Raw genomic sequence first — 24,092 nt, 5'->3', positions numbered from 1 at the left:
AATTTAGGATCGTGAAGAAATCTCTCACAATGTTGAGAGGACGCAGAAGTATTTGCGTTAAATGCTTAACACCTCGATGAGCTATCAAATATCGTAATCGTTAGTTTGCAATCGGCGAACGTAATGTAAATTCAATATCTTCGGCATCTAATTTCTTAAGTGCAAAGAACATTTCTATAAACGACCTGTATAATTCATTTATTCCATCAAACGCCATAATGACATCGTAAAAATTTTTTATACAGCGTGTACCTCTAATTAATAATCCGAGCTTATTTGATTGTCATAAAAATTGCGCTTCGAAAATAAAATACTGGTCGTTGGAGTCAAAGGCAGATTTATCATCGTACGTTGAGGAACGCGATGCTTTTCATCGATCAAAAAGAATATATCTAAGAAATGAGAGATATTACCTCGCCGTGGAAGGTGAAGTTACCCTCCCATATGAATGGCATCAGCCACAATTCGTACGAATCAGGCACAACGGCTGTCGGTAATCTGACGTCTATCTTCTTCTTCGTAGACGTCACCGAGAAACTCTTGCCAGTCCTTAGGAGCGGGCTGTCCATGAAGTCGTTGCATTGCTTCATCTGCTTCTCCTCCAGGCATGGCGCGAAATGGTACACGAGTAAACCAGTGGCGACCAAGCAGATCAGGAAGAACGCGGCTAAGAGGAAGGCGCCGCACCGGGAGATCGTGCAACCCCTCTTGCGACCGAAGGTGGTTGTGTGAGCATCCATGACCGCCAGAACCTCTCGAGACTGGGTCATATCACGCGTGAGCCTGGACAGAGAATACGCGCTTTTCAATCCACAGTGCACCTTGGTTATTGCAAGGTTTTGTTGCGACTTATACATAACGAGTTAATTTCGCTTCTCGTTATCTACGCTCGCCTTATCAACCTGCTCGGTTCTTGCGCAGATCGCCACGATCGTCTCGTCGGGCCTTTACGCTTATTGCTATTTAAATATTTTCTAGTAATTTCGAGAGGATTTCAGTGCATTGAGTATTGAAATCTCTGATTGCTGCTCGAGGATTATATATCGATGCTTTATTGCTGTATTGAATTATTGGTCAATTTGATGAATTAATTATTGCCTGATTTGATGATCCCATAAATGGTTACTCAAATTAATAAGTTCATATCGTCAGGATAAATCAATGAAATCAAAGTATTAAATAATACTTAATTAAGTAGTAATTTTTAAATTTGCCAGTTCGGTCGAAAGAAAGGAATACTTTGATTTTATAAATGGTTAATTCAAATTTTATTTTAAAGAAAGTCTCCTCCGATTTTTGTATTATTGAAAGCAAAATTGATGATTCCGATATTGCAAGATCCATAAACTCTTTCACGCTTATGTATGTATTCTGTGTATGAAAATAAGATGTAGCATGTCTAATGGTCAACGTCATTATTGACAACGCCTCAAGTAAACGCTACTATATAGAAGGTCGCAAACGCTTTGACTGGCTGTTACATGAATGGTTTGAAGAAGATAAATAACACGGCAATCTACGAAAGTGATAGTAATAGGAAGATTCAACCGCTTCGTAGATTTATGCGTGACAGACCTCGTGTATACTTGTTATGGCCTTTACCTTCGCCAATGGTCAAACAAAGAAAAAGAGAAGTCGAAAGATAATATACTATTGTAAATACGTATAGTCTGTATCTCGTGCAATGACTTATTGTATACCGAGGTCGCCGAAATCGATTGCAAATATAACGCGAGGTACAATTATTTCTAGAAAAATACGTCTGACAGTTTCACATCACGGAACAACACAAAGAGAGAGAGAGAGAGAGAAAGAGAGGAAAATTGTCCACGTATTTATTAAAAATTCATCAGACTGGATTAAAAGAAAGAAAAAAGCAGAATCAATAATTTGAGCAAAATTCCAGCAAACCGTTAATAAACTGGTTTAGCAGGATTAACTGGATTCTTGCATACATCATTCGAGTCCTGAAGCTGTTGAGACGCTCGACTCCTCCAAGATTGAGACGAAATTTTCGATGAAATTATACACATAGAATGCAAATTAAAGAGAAGAGAGATGACGATTTCAACAAAATCATTAAACCAAGAGGACTTTTTGTTCGATGGAAACCGGGTGAAGGCGACCGCCACGATCATTGAAAGTAATTTCACGTTCCGAACGCTTTGAGTGAGCGTGTCAAGGAAACGCGAGTGGCGTGCCTGAATTGATGTAAGGTTCTTGCACCGGCGATCTGTCGTGAAGTAATCGTGCAACAATCACAACGCAATCCTGCACGCATACTAACCAGGACAACGTCTGAATAAAAGATGGCTGTTGTTGTGCGAACCGGTCGCGCGAATCGAGCCAAATTGCCTCACGACTTTCCCCGTAAAGACGTCCCACGTAAATCTCATCATCAGGCATCAGCTAAGTCTGATCAGCTAACAACTACGAGCGAAGAAAGAAGTTGCGTTTGCCACACGCGAAGCGAGAGTCAATCAATTTTTATCTACATGAAACGCGAAGTCCACGTTGAATAAATCCACGTTGAACGTCTCTCTCGTTTCCGTAATAAATAAATAAATGTCGCAATTTCTTCGTGTATATAAGAAGTATAATAATACGCGTCGTGTGACGGACACTCGCGTGCTTACGAAGCAACGAGTAACCGCGGAGCGGTGCCGCAATTGAAACGATGAACGCGAAATTACGTGTCGCTTGCCGTGATCACCTTTGCCGAGGAGGAACGCTCGAGTAAGATGAATTACGTTTCTCACGTACGCGTCCGCCTAATTTGATCATTTGCATGTAAATGGGGGAAGCGTCGCGCCAAACTCGACGGGCATCTTGTATCAGCGATTGCTCAGACAAGCACTTGGTACGGGTACGTTTCTCGCGACAACTTGTAAATTATCGCTCGTACTTGCGCTTCCGCTTCTGGGTTGCGGGCGGTTTCGCGAGATCGTCGAGCGTCGTAAAGAGAAAAATGTGGGCCACGTGGCGCGAAGGAGGAGCCCGCGACGGCATCGTGCTTTCCTTCGAATGTACTCGCAGTATCAAGGAGCATCGTGCTCGCGGCACCCACACAGCTCGTACTATTAAAGATAAGATTTATCAGTCGCGCTTGTGCTGACACACAGCTAGAGAGAGGGAGAGGGTTAATTGCCGATTTCCTGGAGATACGGGTTCCATTATTGCGTGTCGCGAGTCATAAAAGACCCTCGCACAAAAGGCCCCTTTGCACGGTTTCTTCAGACCACGCGCACGCTTTTATTACGCTCCATCAATCCGGCATCATTCAGCACGGGATTATTCGGGACGCTTCAAAAGACATCGCGCATTCCACGTATGCCTTCCAAGATTTCCTCTTCAGTTCTGGATGCTGCATGAAATTCGGCGAGCCTAAAGTAAATCCGACGTCTGCGCATTTCTTGAGATTCATGCGAAATCACATTATTCTGCGCGGTCGAATCTTCTTCTTGCAGAGTAAGGCAACTTTTGAGCGAGCCTCTATCGAACCGAATAAATTGAAATCGAAATACAACAAGCAGCAGCCGCTAGTCTCGCGGATCTTGGACCCAATGGCGGAAAAGCGTATATATTTTAACAGCTGGCTGATCCTGTCAAACACTTCGGTACCAACCTGGTACCAACACACTAGCGATGAAACAAGACCGTTCTAAACTCGATTAACAGATTTATGGTTTTTCTAGATCATACATGGGACCTCAACGATACCGAGATTTCGATCATCAATCAGTTCGACTCGTAAAGGACTCCAAAATTCCAAGGAGATCGCTTCGTTCACAAGCTTCGATTATTTGCTTCTCTCGGAACTCCTCATCGAAATGAACACTGGACTCACACGTGCACACGTGGACTGCTTGGGCTCTACGCCGTGACTCGTTGCACCATCGAGCACCGGTCGGGAAACAGGATCGCAAATGGTATCAGCAACAGTATCGGCAACGCTCCGCGCAGCTCGATGGTTCGCACGCAACTGCCAAGGAGCAAGGCAAGCAACGCACAGCCTTCGTCGCTTCCTCTCCTGGTCATCCTGAGTTTCCTGGTCTCGCCGCGTTGGCCTCCACGTGTAACGGCCTGGTCCACCTGCCGGATGGACCACCGCTCTCCGCCTGCCGTCCAGACCACCATGGGACACCATAAGCGATCGGTTCTCCATTCTTCTCCGTTCGCTACGAGTCTTTTACACGTCCGGTCGCACGATCGATACCTGCCAGACACCTCTCTCGAACGTATTATTATATTGTTCACGGATGCTGGCTCCGAAAATGAACCCATGATTCCGGCGAAAGAACCGGTTCCACTCGGACTGCCAGAATTCACGCGGTTTGCGAACAATGCTTTGAATTCTTCCTTGATTTCCTCGTTTTCGCTGTCTCTCCTTGGCACACCTCTTTGTCATTCTTAACGTTCTCATTTCTTGTAAATATGAAGATTGCTTTTATCGGATTAGAGGTAAGTGAAGCGAAGGAAATCTCTGCTGAGAGATCGTAAGACTTTATAAATATTAACTTGTTTAATGTACGAGTTATCTTAGATCCTGCGATTATGCAGCGTCTTTCTCATTTCAGTGCAATCAGACGTAAATGCCTTTTTCTCGCCTATAACGGTGTTGCGTAAAGGATTATAAAGTTATACGCCAATTCGCATTTGCCGACGTAGAACGTCTCATTTATTATTGACGAATGCAAAATTGCAAAAGAAGCCTCGTTTACCTGTCTATTTCAGTAGACGATTAGTAATGTTTAACACGTTCTAGCGTTTGGTCGGTTTTCTCGTGTCTCCGTGTGACAGAAATCTCGTAAACGATCTATAATACTGTGCGTGCTTGCTGCGTAAATACACGTAATTAATAACTAACATGTCCAAGAGTATTTCCAAAGTATTACACCTCGGTGAGTTATTGCTTATTTCAAGCAAACGCAAAATTTCTTGTCGTCGAGACTATTAATAATTCTAATAAATTGTTCAGCTCTGTACTGATTAGAATCGATTTGTGCATGCAGGTGCAAGAGATGATCGTGCAATGAGATCACATCCGCAATGGCAAGTGATTAGTCAATGATCGAGAGACAAAGAATGACAGAGCAAGTAAAATTTTTCTTAAAGATTCCTTGAAGTATTCTTGTTTCAGATAATAACTCAGAGTTACTTATTAACGACAAAGTTTACGACAAAGTCATCGCCTAGAGTGTAACTCACATCATATCACGCTGTGATAATCGCAGTAGTTGATGTGCATGTAACTTTTAACCGTTTATGTATGAGGTATGTATATATATATACATATCGTACATACATAAAGTATAAACTCTAAATTAAATCTCAAATACATTTTGTGATTAGGAAATGCTTGATTCAAGTTCATATTTAAGCTCCACCAAACGCTAATACTCTCCGACATTGAAAAGTTTAAGTGGTATCGTATTTTTAAGCAGGTATAAGTTTTCTCCTCTCGCAGCTCTATGAAATTCATTTCATCCGCAGGAAATAGAATTTATTTACTGTTTGCAGGTTCAACTGTGCAATCAACGTAATATTTAATAAGAATCGCCAGGGGACGAAAATAAGTCCAGGGACAGCGCTTCTGCAGTTCGTGCAAACACTACGTTGCCCGCACACTTGATTAATCTCCTATTTGTGTGATCACAAGTTCCACGCGATATACGAGTAAATTTACAAAAGGTATATCCTCACGTTAACATTACACATAAGACGCGCAATTTTGGAACAACGTGAAACAATAGCTTCACTCGATTTTGAAGAATTTCGAATCTTTATTACGCGCGACAGAATTATCGCAGAGTTTAATCTAGTCCAGACTACTTGGATCAACGAATTCGTAAAATCAATATGAAATTTGTGATCCTTTCCTAACGAAACAAGCGGTGAATAAATGAAAAAGTGTAAATTGGTAATCAGCCAAAGCCGCGAGCACGAAAGAGCGAAGAGGAAAGCCACGGAATTTAAACCGCGAAACGCCAATATCGGAATAACCGAAACCGCAAGAATCAATGCCGCAAAACAACCGCAGAAGAGTTTTATTATGATAATCGTTCGAACTGCACGAAACAAAGTGAACTCATGCCGTAAGATGAAGCAGAGACAATTTAAAATCAAATTATTTATAAATTATTACTTCCAAATAAAAATAGGAATCTTATTGCTGATCATCAGATGACAGAAACCATTCCTGATTCTTTGCGGAAAACTCAGAAGAAATAAAATGTTTCACAAAGAGTATATCTTCATAGATTATTGAAGACATCACACGCTAACGAACGCGTAATTATGCAATAATCAAGAGCGAGAGAAAGAGGAAAGAGACGAAGGAGAAAAAAGATTTATTGAACTCGCACACATGCACATCGTCAAAATGTCTCAATAAATCCCGCAAACGCTGATAGCTCATTTACCTCGCGGGAATCACGAGTCCCATGGAGAAATCTGTGAGAACACACGAGCGATAATTAAAGCAGTGTGATTATCTCGTCATAGTGATGTCAATCGGCCACTATGGCAACGAAACTCTTCTGTGCTTCGCCGAACAATTAAGATCAGTCTTACTTAAGCGACGTCGCTAATTACACGTTGCAGACGAGCGGAAGCGAGCTCTTTAATCCGTCAATCGATAATCGATAAGTTAAGATCAGAATCAGCACAGTAAGTACCTAATAATTCTGTAAATCACCGAGGGGGAGGATGCATAATCGATTTAGGCGGACAAGCGTTCCTCTGTGTGTGTGTGTCTCTCTCTGTCTGTCTCTCTCTCTCTCTCTCTCTCTCTCTCTCTCCTAATTAATTGGAATCATCCGCCGCCAGCGGCTCGCAGTGCACCGATTTGTCACACACGAGATCCGTGTTATTGAATCTCGCCTGTGCCCTCGCACATGCTGACAATATAAGTGCGAAAGTGAATTAACCCAGAACTCCACTTTCACAATCGCGTGCACCAAACCTCGCATGCAGGGGGCTGCAGACTCGGTGAAGAAACGCGCTCGTACATCTCGAATGCACGAATCTGCCTGCATCATGTAGGTTTTCGTGAATTTTAGTTTTCCCGATTAAATTCGTGAGAAAATTCTTTTAGTAAAGAATTCTGTCAGCATTCTCCTTTCTGAACGAACTATATTCTTAAGAAATAATATTATTAAAACAATAATATCAGTATTACTTTTTGAAAAAACAATGCAATATTGTTTTGAAGGTGTAATCGAATCACACCAGAGGAGAGTGAAAACAACTGATTTAATCCTTCATTTATCCACATCGCGATGATTTTCTTATCGTCAACCGATGAATCGTACCCATTTGCAGTTCGCACACGACCGCCTCCACGAGTTCTCACGTCCGGCGATAAAATCGTCACGGAACCGATATCACGCGATATAGAAATCGCGGAAGAAAGGCCGCGTCTCGCATTGGCCGGCGCACAATATTCATTTTTCATTCACGTCGTTCGGCAGCGTTCCTTATCGTGGCGACACATACTTCCGAGATGAGCAGGCGCTATTCCATTAACGGAGCCTCCTCTATCGGCGCGACATATTCCCGAACGATCGAGTTTCTGGGAGGCACATCAAATTTTTCACCCCCGCGCGCGCGCGAGATGATGATCCTCAAGATCCTCTAATATACGGGCAAATCGATGAGAAAAAGAAAGTATATATTCCGGCCGCCGAGGGCACGCCGTAATCCTACACCATGAACGGAATGGGGGTACGGTCCATCTGCGCCACGGTAGAGGTTTGGATTACGCCTCATTGTGGTACACCCTCACGGAAGAAGACACCCGACGCGAAATCCCGCCATTGTAATCGAGCGTCACGGTACTTATGGCAAACGTTAAGGAAACCTGTGTGGACCCTCCTTCGGCAAACACGAAAATTTCTCAGGATTCTTTCGCCCGGATGCGCTTCCTCTGAGCCTCCTTCGGTTTTATGTAACACAGGATGTTCGGTGACGGGCGAAATATTGCACACTAGCGACAATACTCGCCGACGAGCGATGAAACCATGTCCTTTCATAGCAGATGGATAGTTACCGTAAAACAAATTTACGTGTTTTAAATGAAGAAAACTTAGAATCAAGTCAGAAATGTCAAGTGGACATTTAAAATGAAATCACTGATTGAGAGTTTCGGTTCGAGGAATATCTGTTCGCCAAACGCGACTGTTACGTAACATCCTGTATTTTTTTCCTGCACGTGCATATATATATATATATATATATATATATATATATTTGTATGTCACGTGTGTCTGTTAGAAGAACATCTGGAGACGCATACAGATACGCTGGCTAACGTCAGGAGTCGCTAATTACGGCTTAATATCGCTGACCCTGAAAACAGGCGGCAGGAGGAGAGAGTCCGTCTTCACGCTGGCTAGGCGCAAAGATTATCATAACGTCAATTGTTTGCTACAATGACAGGCACTTCGCTAGATAACTGCTTAGACGAGCGCGCGTCGAATTGACAACTCAAAGAGCCGCAACGAGACGTTTTCTTCTGGCTGATTTGTCGTGTGCATCGGATAAACACGTGTATTCTTGTCCAATATAGCGCAATACAATGGCGCAAATCTGCTCCTTGATTAACACCAGAACGTCCGGCGATAGCAATCCAATCAATGAAATCAGAAAACTCTGATCTCGCCTGTCATTTATCTCTCCCGTTTTCTACTTTCTCAGCATCTTTCAGAAACTTTTGCTCACGAAAATAATTCGGGATCACAAGAGATCTCTTCCCAAGCAGCGAGACAAAGAAATGCGAATCGCAAGCAAATTCAGAAAATTCTACGAGACAGAATTATATACTCTTGAATGATAATGACCATGTGGTTATGTAACTTCACGTGGCGTATAATACAGAAAGAACATCTTCAAAACACAAGCAGCCTAAATACGCGTGCACTATAAATTTTCAAACGACACCTCTCATAAATGTGTCTAAATTCTATTTACCATTCTACCGTAAAATTCCACCGTAAATCTACCGTACCATCGATGGCGCAAAGAAGCTTTTAATGTACGCGGTGTCTCTGCGCCGAGCAGCATCGCTTCCGGAAAATTCATCGAGTTGATGATCGCAGAATTGAAGCTGTTAACAGCTCAAGATCTCAAGATGTCTTGCGAAATCTCGCGGCTGAGCGCGTTTGAGCGGACGATCGTGGCGAGGATCAGGCAGGACCAGCTGGGACCAACGGAGAAACTCGCGTTTCGCGCCGGGAGATCGCGGAATCGGCAGGATTCCCGAGGGAGAAGGATGTCGAGGATGTCGGACCCGGATCGGCCGAGATGACATCGAATATCGGTCACGCGATATCGCGAGCGCTTGCTCGCGCGATGCACACCCGGTGCATTCACCCTATATCTACCGCTCTTGTGCTATTATCCACTTGGACCCCGCCGTCCACCTCCGCGGTTCCACTTCCGCCCGTCGCGTATACTCGTAAAATAAATCGTATAATCGGATAACGAGAGCCTCTGCCTCCTCGCGCTCGAAGGCTCCGGCGAATAACTCGCGATAACTCGATCTCGCGCGGCGCATATCGCCTTGCTTTCGCCAGCTTCTTCAGCTGACCTCGTGTCAGAGGACCATCAGCCGCCTATAATACGTTATCGGTCTTCTCGGAGAAGCTGGACCCGCGCAAAGCGGCCGTGAAGCGATCACCTTGATCTCTTCTTGATAGTCGAATCTTTGGACAAACAGTTGAGACTTTGTTTAAACCAGATAAAGAAAGTTCACGATTGTAGCTTCTGTTTTCCCATGCATATGCAAATATTTTATCAGAAATCAGTAACGTCAAGATTTTTTATAGTAATTGCTCTTCAAGATAAAAATTCCGCTATTAATTTTCATTTTGACTAACGCGAAGTTGATCTAAATTAGTCGTACGTAATATTGAGCGGCAAATCCGAGGCGTTCTCTGGATAACGTCCATCTTCGCAGAACTTTCTATCGCAGAAGCTTTCTGGTGGAAGCTAGCTGGAACCGACGATCGCCGCTTTCTTGCTGCTCGATATGTACCATGCCACCGGCGTTATCGACGTCATCGTTACAACGATAACGTCAAGTGACGGCTGGCGTTATCATTCCGCAAGAATTGCGCGACCAATGAGAAAACGAGTACTTTGACCCGCTATCAATACTCGATTATAACGGTCGTTGACACGAGTATTCGTTACTTTGCTTTGCTGCTTACCAGATACTCGAATATCGCCGTTTGTCGCGCACGCTGATCAATCCACTTTGCCCAAGTATTGCTCGGTAATTCGCGAACCAACTGACGTGTCGTGGAAAATGACATGTAAAATAAGAAAAATCCGGGAGAATGTGATCCAACATCGGCGTCATCGACATTAGTCGCGTTTCTCGCTTAACACGTTGAGTGCTGCGTGGGCTTTTTCGGTTAGGCCGTTTTGATAATTTCATATAAGAAGAAACATTATCATTTCATGATAATGTTTCATAATATCATTAACTAATACATAATGATTATGTGTAGTGCAAAAGAAGAAATTATAAAATAATAAATAAATAATACATATCTCTTTGAATCGCCAGTAACTTCATTTAATTGATAAATTCTTAAATTGCGCAAGCTGGCAAAGTGTAGATGGTCGGACAATATTTTTGTAACAGATGGTCGGACAATATTTTTGTGCATTAGATACAATGATTATTAGGAATCTATTTTTAACTACGCGCCAACAATTTCGTCAGTCTTGAAAACGTAGCTATTTCCATATTCCATATGAACCTATTAGTAAGTAGGAATCATTAATTAATAATCACCATCTACACTTTGCCAGCTTGCTCAATTTAAGAATTTATCAATTAAATAAATAAATAAATTTTGTTTCTATAGCACATATTATTGTATATTATCCCTTCTTCTTCTTACTAATTATTTTTGCAATCTTATGAATGTCATAACTCATATCTTATAAACGTTTTTAATGAATACAATGAATCAATGACGTGGGCCATCCGCGGCCCACGCGGCCTGAATGGAGAGTCGCGTGAAAATGCCACTGCACTCAACATGTTAATCGAATGTTCGATTACGGTAACACAGTCTGCTATCTGTTTCCACAGGAATATCGCGAGAAATCGAACTTGCCAATCCGTTCCCGATCGCGATCTTTATATCGTGGTGCCGGGATACTCGCGTCTCCTTTTTTTCCCCGTATTTTCAGCGCATATGCATCGTATATAAAACGCCTTCACGCGTATCCCCGCAACAGTCGACATAGCTTTTCCATTATCGCGTCGACGAGCACGCGGCACTCCAATCGCGGCCAATCCGCAGATCTGCAGAAGCGGTCCAGATTTCTCATCCGCTGGCGAATCCCACGTTTATTGTACTTTATTATACGTGTGACCCGCATTCCGCCGAGCGGACTCCGAAATCTCGCCCGGTCTGCGTGCCTCTTCTTCCGCATATTACCGTCTGGTAAGCAGCAAATAAATTTACAAAAACCTCTCTCACGCCTACGCATGAGGCATCTCGAGGATGTCCCGTCGCGCCAGTTGCGGAAATATCATTATTTCATAGCTGATCGAGAGAGAGACCGAGACTAGATATAACACAGCATTGATCACCCCGATCGGCAAATTCTTCCTTCTTTGGGGAATAGAGAAGCTCTCCGAGAGAGGCATCTCTCAGATCTGCGCGATGAATTCTCAAGTCTTGAAGAGAGATCTTTCGAGACGCACCGGAAAATTCCGGAGACACCGTCTTGTTAAATAAAGATTGCGCTGTCGCGCGGTATTAATCTTGCCAGGTAAGAGTCGAGAAACGTGATTGGCGGTGTGTGCGTTATGACTGATAAAGAGATTCTGCTTTTTACTGATATTACACAGTGATATTATTATGCAATTAATCAGAATTAATCTTTAACTCTGCTATGCTCATCAATCATGTTCTTAGACTCTCACTCACCCGGATTAATGTTGCATAAAATATTATACAATATTGCAGCATCGTCGAATTAAAGTAATCGAATTAAAAAAATAGCAGCAGCGGCGAATTGAAATAAAAATTCAACTGCGTCGACTGCATCAACGCGTCCCGAAATAAACCCATATTTTCGTAATGCGATTACGCTCTATTTTCCGGATGCACTTCAGCCGGCGCCAGAAGGGAGAAACCCGAGAAGTCGAGCGTGGTAGCGCGTCGCCACCCAATGAGACCCCAATAAAGCCCCATGGAAATTAAGCCCCGATCGCGCCGCATCTCTCGATGATTTATGCATGTGATATACGAAGGCGAAGAGTAACGGCGCGCGATCGCGCGCGAACAAGCACGAGCAGACGTTTCAGTTTCATGAAAACTGTGCGCGACGCCGCTTGTTTGCTTGCTTGTTTCTTTGTTAGACAATTTGTTAAACGATTATGCGAGAGCGACATTTTGCGAGCACCACTCGGGGAGTATCTCCACGCGCCGCGACGCATCGCGAGACGTTACGCAATATCATTACGGAATTAGCGCGATCCGCAGGCGCGCGTGCACGCCCGTTTCTCAAAGTATTATATTTCAAACGTGTATTAAATGGATATTTTTGAACCGTTTGCTTTCTTCGTTCCGAGACCGACTCGGTGAGCATCGTATTTGCATACGACGTTGCCTGCGTGTATCTTTCTCCGATAAGATCATTCGATTGATGATTAATGAAACGTTATTGGCGGTCATCAGAAGTGACGTTATTCCATTTCGCAAACGAGGAATAGCGAGCTGAATTTTCTAACGTCCGGTATTGATTGCTAGCTTGTAATGAAGATACATATGATTGATACGCGAGTATTGATACGCAATACACACTCGTACGTTTAATAGTGCGTGTTACATAAATTCTGCATAGAATTAATAATCATTCCTAGGCTCTTTTAGGCCCACGCATAATCAATCGCATAATATAAAATCGCGATAACGCCCGAGGTGTTTAATTAATCTACGAGCATTCAAAGCGAGAGAAATCAGTTGCTCGAGTTTGTCACGCACCTAGTATCACGAAGGATTACCTTGAAACCTGCTTCTGGAATTTAAACATGAAACGTGACGTATATCAATCATTTGAATCAGCCATTATCAAATCACATGCGAACGCAATTATACATATGGACGTATCAGTCGCCTCGTCAGTGGCACAAATGATCGCGAAATTCCAATAAAAATTATTTCCGCCCCCGGGAATAATTAATTTCTCTCCTTCCTCGTACCGCGAGAGACGCCCGCATTCAAGGTGACTGCATTCGATGGCAAACGGTTCTTATGTATTCGCGAGAACTCGTCAAAACGGCGACCGCCTGAGTTTATCATAAATTACGAGCACCAAACACGACCTTTTGCACGTTTACGTGCAGAAAGACCACCCGATTACGGATATCATTGTCAACGATCGCGCGATCGCAACTGACTGGTCAAAATTATCGCTCAAATATACCAGCCAGAATAATTTGCAAGCATTCGAAATTTATTCAAACCCACGCACCGATCCAGCAATCCCGATCGGACTAATTGCAAGGTGAATACACCGGTCGATTGTCAATCGTACGTTTGCATGCGAGATGTACTGTGACGCATAATTGGAAAGGCCGATTAATCTTCATGCGACCATGTCTGATCATGTCCGTCATGTTTGACTGAACCGGTCTCGTCAGCGTTTTTCGGCAGTGGCGGTTCCACCATGCGTGTCGCTCGTTCGACAATCGTCGCCGACGACAATCATCGTGGCGACGGTTTAATAATGTCAAGGATACACGAATAAAACGGGCATTCAATCGAAATGGGACCAGCTGTACCAATGGCGATGTGCACGAAAATTCGAAGGCGAGTCGAGTAATTCATTGGGGACTTGAGTCAGTAAACACATCATTTAACTCTTAGCTTAATTCTAATAACGGCCGGCTATACGATCGCGTGTGCGGTCGTCGTTTAACAGCGATTGACATGATCGTATACCACGACCAAATGATCACTTGTCTCAGGACAAGGGATCATCGCGGGGGGCTCGGTGTACCCCTTTTCCGCCTCTGTTCTTGAGTTTATCGACATTAGCAGTTTCAGCCTGGCGTCTTAAGGCACGCGCAGCATCCGCCGATTCTTCTGTGAAACACTCGGTACCGCGAACAGAGAGTTTGGCTGTAGCATATCGAGGCTGGTGGTGTAAATGGTATGTCGATCAGAATCTGTCACAGACGCGCGGAGCTTGACGATGTAATGTTGAAATATTCATAAAAATTGATTTCATATACTTCATACGTATGTCTGCAATTTTATTGGAATGACCCGAGCACGTCACGTTTAATTTTTACAGATCTTATCAGTATCTATTTTGTTCGAATAAAACGCGACAGTGAACAATTTGCTTACGTAAACGTGAAGATTTTTGAAGACTTGCATTCGCACGGACGCGCGCAATTATCAGCGATATCAGGAGCCGGTTTGCAGTAATAACGTGATGAATTTATGATACTGTCAGCGCGATTAATTTTCAACCTCACGATATCGCGAAGTGAAGCTTTCGACACTCGCCTACGTCGCGACATTTCGCTATCGCGAAAGCACGTGATGGCAATGACAAAATGAGACTCGAATGACGTGGGTAGAGACGGTCGCAGCTACATTCTTCGAGTCAGTTAGGTCTAAGCATTGCCCAAGCAATTTGCAAGTTTCTTCAATTTGTAAATTCAAGATAATCATCAATTAAATTAAACAGTCTTACGTATTCGTTAACATATAACGCAAAGGTATTCTCTGTAAGAAACGAAACTTTTTTCTAATAAAAAAGCAGTTTCGAAAGTTTCAAAGCAAGAGTTTCAATGGTGACTGCTTCCCATCCTGTAATATTCTCGGCTTCGGAATTGTTTCAGAAATCAATTTTCGTGATATCAAGTGCAATATTTAATGATCAGTTTTGCGGTAAAACACGGCGGAACGACTTGGTAATATCATAGAAAAATCCTTTTTCTTCCTTATATCCTATAATTTCCGATACCACGGGTATTGAACCCTTTCGCGATTTTATCGTAAAAAGCTGGCGTGTATCGCGCTGAAATGTCTGCAGTTTCGACAGATCTGTACATAAAGAAACCTCGGGATAATACGCGGTATCGCCATGCTTCGGTGATCACACATTCGCGTTATTATTCAAGCATCTAGAACAAAAAACGCTATCATCGGTAGCACACTTTCAAAATTGCGGTGCTGAGCTCGCAAGCACACTCGACGATGCGGTAACACGTGAACGATAACGATAGCTACAAGTGTTTGTCTCCGCTTTCGTAGCCGAATGGATTATTTGCTCGGCCCATTATAAAAAAAGATATAAAAAGACATGATGCAAAAGCGTGAATCGCAATACGTAACGAGCGCACGAACACTTTCGCTCCGCATTTTCGCGATTTGCACGCGGCTAATCGCGTGTAAAAAAAATTATTGCACCAACTAAATGCCAACTTTACAAATAATTCTCTAATATCTCTAATCCTTTTAGTCTCGGTCTTCCCAATTCCTAATATCCCCGTTCCTCTCTAAAGAGACCGCATCACTCCGGAGGAAAATTTCCCGAGATGTGCGGCTATCGATAATAACTTTGCGTTACGAGCGCGAAGTATCACCCTGACCGCAAAGTTCGCGCTTGGGTCTAACATTTTTCTGATGTCGTGCAGACGGTGATCGCGTTTATGGGCGCCGGTGGCCGATAACGTGGGACGCAGCATCCAGAGGAGTCTGGAGTCGCGCGGAGATCTCGGCTCGATGGCGATCGCGCGTGCAAGGGCGGCCGCATACGATTTCGTTCGATCGCCACGTTCGCTCACTCCACGTCGTCCACGAGGAATCGTCCAATCTCCGATCCGATCCCAGATTCAGGTGCTCGCTTAGAGAACCAGTCGTTCTCCAGTTCGCCGGTGTGCCATTACCGGTGTGCCATTAGTGGTTCGCCTGCTCGCGCTCTTGCTCGCTCACTCGCTCTCCCATCGATCGATCGATCGATCGGCGCACCGATGCACCGGAAGATTCGCCGATCGTCGACATTCTCGGATACCTACTTGTCTATCACTCGTGGTATATGGTCGTGTGAGCCTGAGTGGACGCTGCTCATCGCATAAGTGGATGTTACAGCTGACATCGAGGTACCGATTTTTTACCACTCGTGTAATATCGTTTGTAACTCGTTTGCGTTTTGCGACAGTTGGACTGAAAAGCTGCGATTTAAGCTGGAGGACGCAAAAGCCGATTAATGCGAGTGGCCATTTGTTTTATTGTGGCAATCTGTTCCGCGGTTATTAAGACGGTCGTTTAATTAATTAATAATTCCATGATGGTAATCAATTTTTATTTTTGCTCTTCTGTAATTATTATGTAGCCAAAGCATTTGTCGGTGTGATTACTGAGGAGCTCTGTTTCGGTTGTACAAAGAAACAATTGAGGTTCCGATTTCCAAGCTTTTTAACGGGCTAAGCAATCCGGTCAAGTACGGTAAAAGTGTTACGCATTAGCATTTTGCTGCAAAATGCGTCAAGCAAAAAGGTCAGATATAATTTGCAACGTGACTGCGATAGAATATGCTGAGAAATGAAAACTGTTGCATCATGAGTGTGAGAGATAAAGGTTTTTTAATATTCGTAAAAACACGAAAAAGAATGAATAAAAATTTGATTAAATAAAAATTTATAATTAGTAACAGTGGAAAACTTTGTCGTAATTCCCAAAAGTGAAGTGAGGTGATAACTAATCTTAATATTTGTTCGATATGATAAGAATCTTCCTCGGAGATAATAATGTACTCGTTATACTAATCACTACAGTACAATTAATAACGTAATGCAATTTTGATAAAAATTCATTATATTAATTAATATTTGAAAATATATTACACTAAAATCGCACATTTTCAACCAACCAAATATCTACGAAAAATAATAATGATACATAAAAATAATAATACCTCACAGAGTAACATTACAGAAATTTTCTGATCGTTTTAATTCTGCAGCTTTAACATAATAATAATAATACTAATATTCACAATATTTTTCCAGCGAAATCGCATGCGGCGCATAACTCGAAAGCTGACAATCTAAATCGGGCGATACGCACGAGAACATCCAGACAAATTTCAACTGCGTGATCCTCCAACCAGAACGATGGCGAGCGTGGACAAAGATCTCGAGGAGCTGATGTCCTACCTGGGTGACTTCGGCAAATACCAATTCGGCCAGTTTTGCCTCCACCTGCTCGGCGCCGTCACGGCTGGCCTGCACATGTTGACTCTACTGACAGTTGCGGCGGTGCCAGCGCATCACTGCGACATCCCTGAGGCAAACGTCTCAACTCTCCTGAACGAGTCCTCCTTCAACGTCACCCTCAATCACGATTGGAACACCTCGTTCGTCGCGGAACACTTGCCGCGGCGTCTCGACAGCTGCCACTATCTGGACCACGAAAATGTCACCCGGGAATGCGACTCCTGGACATATGATACCACGTACTTCCAGTCGTCGCGTGGCACGGAGTGGGACTTCGTGTGTTCGCGACGCTGGATGGGCGCCGCGGCGCAGTCCTCGTACATGTTTGGCGTGTTCGTGGGCGCGGTGACCCTAGGCAGCATGGCAGACAAGCACGGTCGTAAGATCATCTTCTACGTGTCCGCGGTGGCGCAGCTGGTGCTCGGGATGTCGGTCGCGCTGGTGAACAACTACTATGTATTCCTGATATTCCGCTTCCTGTATGGAATATTCGGCTCGGCGGGGGCGTACATCACCGCCTTCGTCCTAACGATGGAGATCGTGGGCCCGACCAGGCGGACCGTGTGCGGCGTGATGTTCCAGGTGGCGTTCGCCGTGGGTTTCATGCTGGTAGCAGCCTGGGGTGCAGTCATCAAGGACCGCATGTGGCTGCAGATCGCGTACGGCGCGCACAGTGCGATCCTGCTCGGCCACTGGTGGCTGATGGACGAGTCACCCAGGTGGTTGTGGGCGCAGGGTCGAGTCGCCGAGGCGATCGTGATCGTACAGCGAGGCCTGAAGATAAACGGTAGCGAGGTTCGAGTGGACGCTGCCAAGCTGATCAGCAAAGCGCAGACGCAGCGGGAGACCAAGGAAGAGAAGTCGTACGGCGCGCTGGACCTCTTCCGCACGCCGAACCTACGCAAGAAAAGTCTGAACATATGCCTGAACTGGTTCGCCAACTCGATCGTCTACTACGGGCTGGCGCTGAACACGGGCAACCTCGTCGGCAATCCGTTCCTCATGCTGTTCCTCAGCGGTCTGCTCGAGATGCCGGCCTACGTGTTCATGGTGCTCACCATGGACCGCGCCGGCAGGCGATGCCTGGTCAGCACGTTCATGATGATCGGCGGAGCGTGCTGTATCTGCGCCGCCGGCATCACCGGCATGACCGGCGATCTTGCGACCATCGCCACGGTGACGATCGTGTTGGGTGGCAAGGCATGTGTAGCTGGCTCCTTTGCGGTCGTGTACAACTACACAGCCGAGCTGTTCCCCACGGTGGTGAGGAACACGTCGCTTGGAATCGGCTCGATGTGCGCGCGTCTCAGTGGCGCTCTCACCCCCATGATCTTCTTGTTGGACTCGCTGAACCCGCGAGTGCCCGCCGTTCTGTTTGGCCTGGTCGCCCTGGTAGCTGGCTACCTGGCGCTCTACCTGCCAGAAACGGTGAACCAACCGATGCCGGAAACCATCGAGGACGGCGAGAACTTTGGCAAGGGTGACACTTGCTTCACCACTTGCATCGGCGGCGCGCGGAAGATCACCGCGAGTAGCTACGACATCGCGATGGACCAGTTACCAGACAAAGACGAGAAGGAGAAGCTGAACAATGCGTGAGAAGCGACGCGGTAGGAGAGTAGATTCGCCAAGTGCCTTCGACCAGTACTTACGACTGTACATAGCACGTGTCGTTCTGATGAAATTGCGGATACGATGATAGAGACACTGGTCCGAGATACTTAATTCCTCAAATCAACTTATTGTACAATTGTCAAATTAACTCAGTAGATCTTATACATGCATATATGTAATGCGATATGTATATGAGAGGAGAAAGAGAGGCGATATATTTTTTATACATCGAGAATACGCGAGAGCGATCTCAATTTTGTGAAATCATCGATGCGTTCTGCGTTGATTAGGTATAGTAGCGCTATTTATAAAGTGGTAACGTAATTCTGGCGTATTGTAAAACTTGGCACACATGTACAAAGGCTTACACAAGATGCTTCAGAAATTCCCGCGGTAAGGGGGTGAAATCCAGAGTAACTTAGAATATCAAACTTAAAATATCGAATACTGCAGTACTTTCATACTTTAATACCGTGTCAGCGTACAATTATTTCGCTCAGAGCGTAAAATTACCTTTCGGATGCGGCAGAGATGTTTTATGTAAAGTAATTCAGATGCAAAACTTTCGCGAAGAAGAGCGAAAACGATAGTTTCTCAGAAACTTCCTTCCCTCGTCTTACCGAGAGTTGCAAGTTCTCTCGTCGTGTCTAAGTGTGATATACCTCTCTGCGCAGATGTCATAAACGTTTAATCACGGATCGAGTACGTTTCAATCCGGGATGGATCTCCACGAACGAGTGGAAGGTTCGTCATAAAATTCCTCTTATGAAATGCCGGGATAATCCGGCAGAGTCAACGAAGAAATAAATTCGTTTACATCCGACTTATCTCGAGGTACTTTCGGGGTACGAAATGGACTGGTCGAGGAAAGTTTAAGGATTACGCGAGATAAGAGAAAGATAGAAGGGCACCGGGCGCTTTTTAGAGCGCCGTATGATCCTAATAGCGGGGATGCAATTCCGCGAGGATCGTCTCGACACGGAAGATTCTTGACTCCGGAAACTGCTGCTGGACTCTTCCTGGCTAATGGAAAAACTTTGTCGCCCGGTGTCCTCAACGTTTTCTCAATCATAAAGTTTGTGTGATAATCACATCGATTACCCGCGGTTTTCTCTCCGCTGTGTTAGTTTAATGATGGTGGAGAGAGTTCTGTAGTTTAATTTGCTGCAAGAGGAACGCATAACTCGGTTCCTTACATATGCATTTTATTCTAAAGATTATTTCACACGTATCGACATATATTTAACTTGAGTGCACATCTAATGACGTCAAATCATGTCAACAGAGATACCAATGAATATTTTTAGACAGTTACCGAGTTAAAAAACCCAAATTAGATCAATAATATGTATTAATTTCGATTCGTGTTATGTAAATATCGATAAATATATTTATCAATTAAGAAAAATTAATTGTGAAAATATATCAAGAATTATTTCCACGACAGAATGCTCATTCTTCCACGAAAGACGACTCATCACGAAAGAAGACTTCGATCCGCAATTAAATCCCGTGTCAGAAAATACCGCAGCTAGGCTGAATACCAAAGTACAATGCGCTCTCCGGAAGTTCGTGATCCTCGCTGTCACTTCGAGCTTCCGCGCTTCGTACATAGCAGCCGGTGCATTTTGCAAATGTGCTCGCCATTGAGAGGAGAATACCCTTCCAGTGTTATAATTTATGCGGTACCCGCGACGCAAAACGGCTGACAGCAACAAGTTTTTTGCGCGCGTGTAAACCCACCTCCTGACCGGCGATTAAAAATAACCCCATCAGACACCGTGGCACATCCCCCTGGACGCATCCCCCTCGACACCGTGACTCGAATTAAATGTCCAACAACGCCACTCAAGCGATTAATGACTTTTGCGCGAGATGCTGAGATCAGTGGCGAGTCGTGTCCGACCGGCAAAATTAAATACACCCTCTGAATGCCGTAATCCACAATTCTATCAACTCAACTGAACCGCAAAATAAGGATTGAACCGTTCGTCAGAAAAAACGTATAAGATTATATGACTTTCCTAAAATCATTTTCAAAAGTTAATAGAAAGTTTTATTATCAATCATTGTCCGAGCATATTATCAGTGAGCGCGCTTTGCGCTCATCTCTCTCTTTTCATTTCAAACATCGTTAATCTAAATTACGGTAAGCTGCGGCAACGTAAATTGTCATTAACTCAGAATTTTTTCCAGGTCGAGACAACACGAGACAATATGATGAACGGGGCGAAATATCTCGCGGACCTCGTTTGACTCATCTGTCAGGGATGCACATCCCGGGAGGGAATTGGGACGAATTTCGGACAAAACGCTTCCGAGAGAGACGCTCAGCGGAGGGGAACGCGTCCTCGGGAAGCGACGCAACGCTCTCGCTCCTTGTCGCTCACCCTCCACCCCTGTGTGGTGAATCGCGGTGCAGCTTGTTCAGCCTGCACCCACGGAAATCACCCCACCGAGCCCGATCATGATCGTGCACTCACCTGCGTTATCGAGCACGCGCGCGCAGGTCCAGCACGCGGGGGATGCTGCGCCGGGATGCTGGCACGAGAGAGAGAGCACACGATGGCAAGGAGCGCGCGTTGCCGACTGAACTCCCGCTCAGTGCTCGACCATTAAATCGCGGGAAACGTTGCGCCAGCGCGCGCAACGTCGTCAAACGCGGGGACCGCGGGAATGCTGCCGCAAATTTCATCTGACCGAAGAAATTGGATCGCCGAAGAGCAGACCGACGTATCACGAGACGCAGAGACGGGGGCGCGCACGTCCCCCTTTTCAGGGGTGCTGACTCACTCGGGTAAATCGAAGGGTAGTTCCTCTTGATGGCCGTTAATTCGAGTTGAGCAAAGTTCAACCCTCCTTCCGACTGTTAAACAGCCGAGAACTTTGAAGCGAGGCAAACTGCAAACCGAACGGTAACGCACGTCTGTCTTTCTCTCTCTCTCTCTCTCTCTCTCTCTCTCTCTCTCTCTTTCTATCTCTTTGCCCGAGGTAGTAGAAGCAGATATGAATATGAAACTTTTCCTGTTGCAGTTCGGGTAAACGTCGATGGGAGCGGTCGCCTTTCCATTTCAAAGAGAGAAACGTTTTTAGAAGTTTTTGCGCTTTCATGTCCTTTCAAGCATAACCGGTGAGGAGTGCTCTTCATTCGAATTAAAAAAAAGGGATTGCTTGATCAAAATTAGCCATCCTGATTCAAACAAGCATCAGACATTAATTAATTATTAATTAATCGATTACTAATGCAATATTAAATTTGATCGATATACTTGCATTAATAATTATCCGGTCTAGCGTTTGAAATATTAATTGTATAATATTTTTGGCGCATTTGTTATTTATTCAATTAAAGCTCTTTTTGCGTGCACATTATTGTGTTAAATGCAGAGAAAGGCATTATTTCTAACGTACGTTATTTTGCATGTCATGATGCCACATTTCTTCACAAGGAAAAAAATAGCTGCGATTTAATTTTCGCCACACTAGGTTTTAATTAAACTGATACCATTACTAGGCGCACCATAAAACAGTGGGATGTGCTCTAATTGCGAATTCCCGGTGACTCGTTTATAAGCAACACATCTCGCCATGCAAATCGTTTTAATTAGAAAGGCGAATGTTGGCTTGTCTCTGCGTGAAGACCGCTCGGTACATCGATCGAGTAAACATCAGCGAATAGAATATTGTAAAATAGGAGCTCCATCCTATTCCCCAAAAACCTTAAATAATACACAAAAATATATAGATAATTTGTGCACGGCCTCTTTTCACAAAATCACCCAGTTTTTATTTTGAGATTGCAGCGTCTAATCGCGCCAATCATGAAATACTATAAAATTGTACAAAATATCTACTGTCACTTTTATATTTATCACAAGTGTAAAATCAAGTATACAATTAAATGGAATAGAAAAGTTTTATCGGTACTTCACTTCTAAAGATCGTTCTACATTAGTCGCAGATTGATCACACATCCATATTGTCGTACGAATCTTTGAGCTTCTACATTGCAATCATCACTTAGCCAATCACAGAGAAGAATCGTTGTGCCGTGACAACAGAGCTTGACGCTTGCGACTAATGTAGAACGACCTTAAGAGCAGCTCGCTTATACTGACGAAATGCCCAAGAATTTACGGATTAGTATCCGGATAGCATGCCAGATGAGGAAATTAGTTGTCTCTAATTCCCCAGTGTCTCTAATTCCTTTCCAGTTGTGCTCTCCTGTTACTTAGCCCCCTGAGTTCTCGAGTTGATGACACTAATGATACTGCATCGACTATCAATATGATCGGTACAGCGTACAGCTATACAGATGGCTGCTCGTTGCGAACAATTAATGCTATTCGAGTTGCAGTCTCCTGTTACTGGAGAGTTTGAACAATAAGAGAGCATGATTGACAAGGCAGGAAATACTGGCATTGTGCGGTCGTTGGTATGACAAAGTATACAATTATATTTGTAACTGTTTAATCCAAGATTATATTTTTAAGCAAATGCGTGAGGATTTAGAATAAAATTCAGAATTCGTCATTTTTTTAATTAAAAGACACGGGAGGGATGATGAAGAAGATATACATTGCTGTATGGATGTCTCATAAATTTATTTCAACGTTGATAAAATATATATGTATATATTTCTCTACAAGTTATCTCTCGGAGGTATATCTATCAAGCTTTTATTTTAATAACTTATGAACCAAACTAGAAGCCAGAAATTATTCCTTAAGAGAAATTGCTCTGTAAAATTCTGTAATTTTGCTATTCAGTTATCAAATACTCTTGCTAAACTATACACTAGCCAGGTTTTAGTAACTAAAATTATGTAAAAATAAGGTTCGAGTAAATATTATGATTATTTGATTGCAGTAGTTTAATCCATGAAGAACGCTTTTTAAAACTTCAGTTTATAGCCTGCGGATATCATTATCTTCATTTAAAAAAAAATGGTTGCACGTTAATCTGTAAAATCATCGTTAAATTAAAATTCAAGTCAAATCTCTGGGATATCTCGCATGTGTGCATGTATATACGCGTCGCTCTCCCTTCAACATTACCACATTAATACCTCTATGGTGGATACAGTAATGGTAACTTTGCACAAGTTCGAAAACTCCTGATTACACGAAGTATTCAGAAGGATTCGCGTTACTATTCTAGTAGTACAAGAATGCACGCGTTTGCCACTCTGCCTCTTTCAAATCTGTCCAGCATC

At 43.9% G+C, this 24,092-nt stretch overlaps 2 protein-coding genes and 2 long non-coding RNA genes across 6 annotated transcripts in view; 3 read left to right on the top strand and 1 right to left on the bottom strand.

Annotated features, from left to right (window-relative positions):
- LOC105285374 (aminopeptidase N) overlaps positions 1-21,477 on the bottom strand; it is a 29,237-nt gene extending 7,760 nt beyond the window's left edge. Inside the window, exons 1-2 of one of the 3 annotated variants that reach the window (XM_011349534.3) lie at positions 21,361-21,477; positions 414-783 (exon numbers count right to left, since the gene is read on the bottom strand). In XM_011349534.3, the coding sequence (XP_011347836.1) occupies positions 414-770 (357 nt within the window). In that variant the 5' untranslated portion in view covers positions 771-783; positions 21,361-21,477. Of the gene's footprint in view, positions 1-413; positions 784-2,287; positions 2,422-3,847; positions 4,000-21,360 lie in introns of those variants that run through there. The other 2 variants (XM_011349533.3, XM_011349532.2) reach the window with 2 other exon arrangements.
- LOC113562910 lies at positions 4,307-6,249 on the top strand. The gene is made up of 3 exons (XR_003407238.1): positions 4,307-5,274; positions 5,353-5,444; positions 5,521-6,249. It is a non-coding gene; the product is annotated as an uncharacterized LOC113562910 (long non-coding RNA).
- LOC105285373 (organic cation transporter protein) lies at positions 10,933-20,321 on the top strand. Its single transcript, XM_011349530.3, has 3 exons — positions 10,933-14,184; positions 15,683-16,147; positions 17,057-20,321. Exon 3 carries the CDS (start codon positions 17,162-17,164, stop codon positions 18,860-18,862), a length of 1,701 nt encoding a protein of 566 aa, XP_011347832.1. The 5' UTR covers positions 10,933-14,184; positions 15,683-16,147; positions 17,057-17,161; the 3' UTR covers positions 18,863-20,321.
- Positions 21,478-21,650: 173 nt separating the features above from the next.
- LOC105285376 lies at positions 21,651-22,799 on the top strand. Its single transcript, XR_895055.3, has 2 exons — positions 21,651-21,792; positions 21,911-22,799. It is a non-coding gene; the product is annotated as an uncharacterized LOC105285376 (long non-coding RNA).
- Positions 22,800-24,092: the final 1,293 nt, after the last annotated feature.

This window comes from Ooceraea biroi, chromosome 1 (assembly GCF_003672135.1).
Source record: "Ooceraea biroi isolate clonal line C1 chromosome 1, Obir_v5.4, whole genome shotgun sequence".
NCBI lineage: Eukaryota > Metazoa > Arthropoda > Insecta > Hymenoptera > Formicidae > Ooceraea > Ooceraea biroi.
The sequence above is the reverse complement of the archived record's forward strand: the minus strand, read 5'-3'. Positions and strand labels throughout refer to the sequence as shown.

Excerpts from the sequence above, each read along its gene's own strand:
- LOC105285373 (XM_011349530.3), top strand. The coding sequence starts at position 17,162 with ATGGCGAGCGTGGACAAAGATCTCGAGGAGCTGATGTCCTACCTGGGT.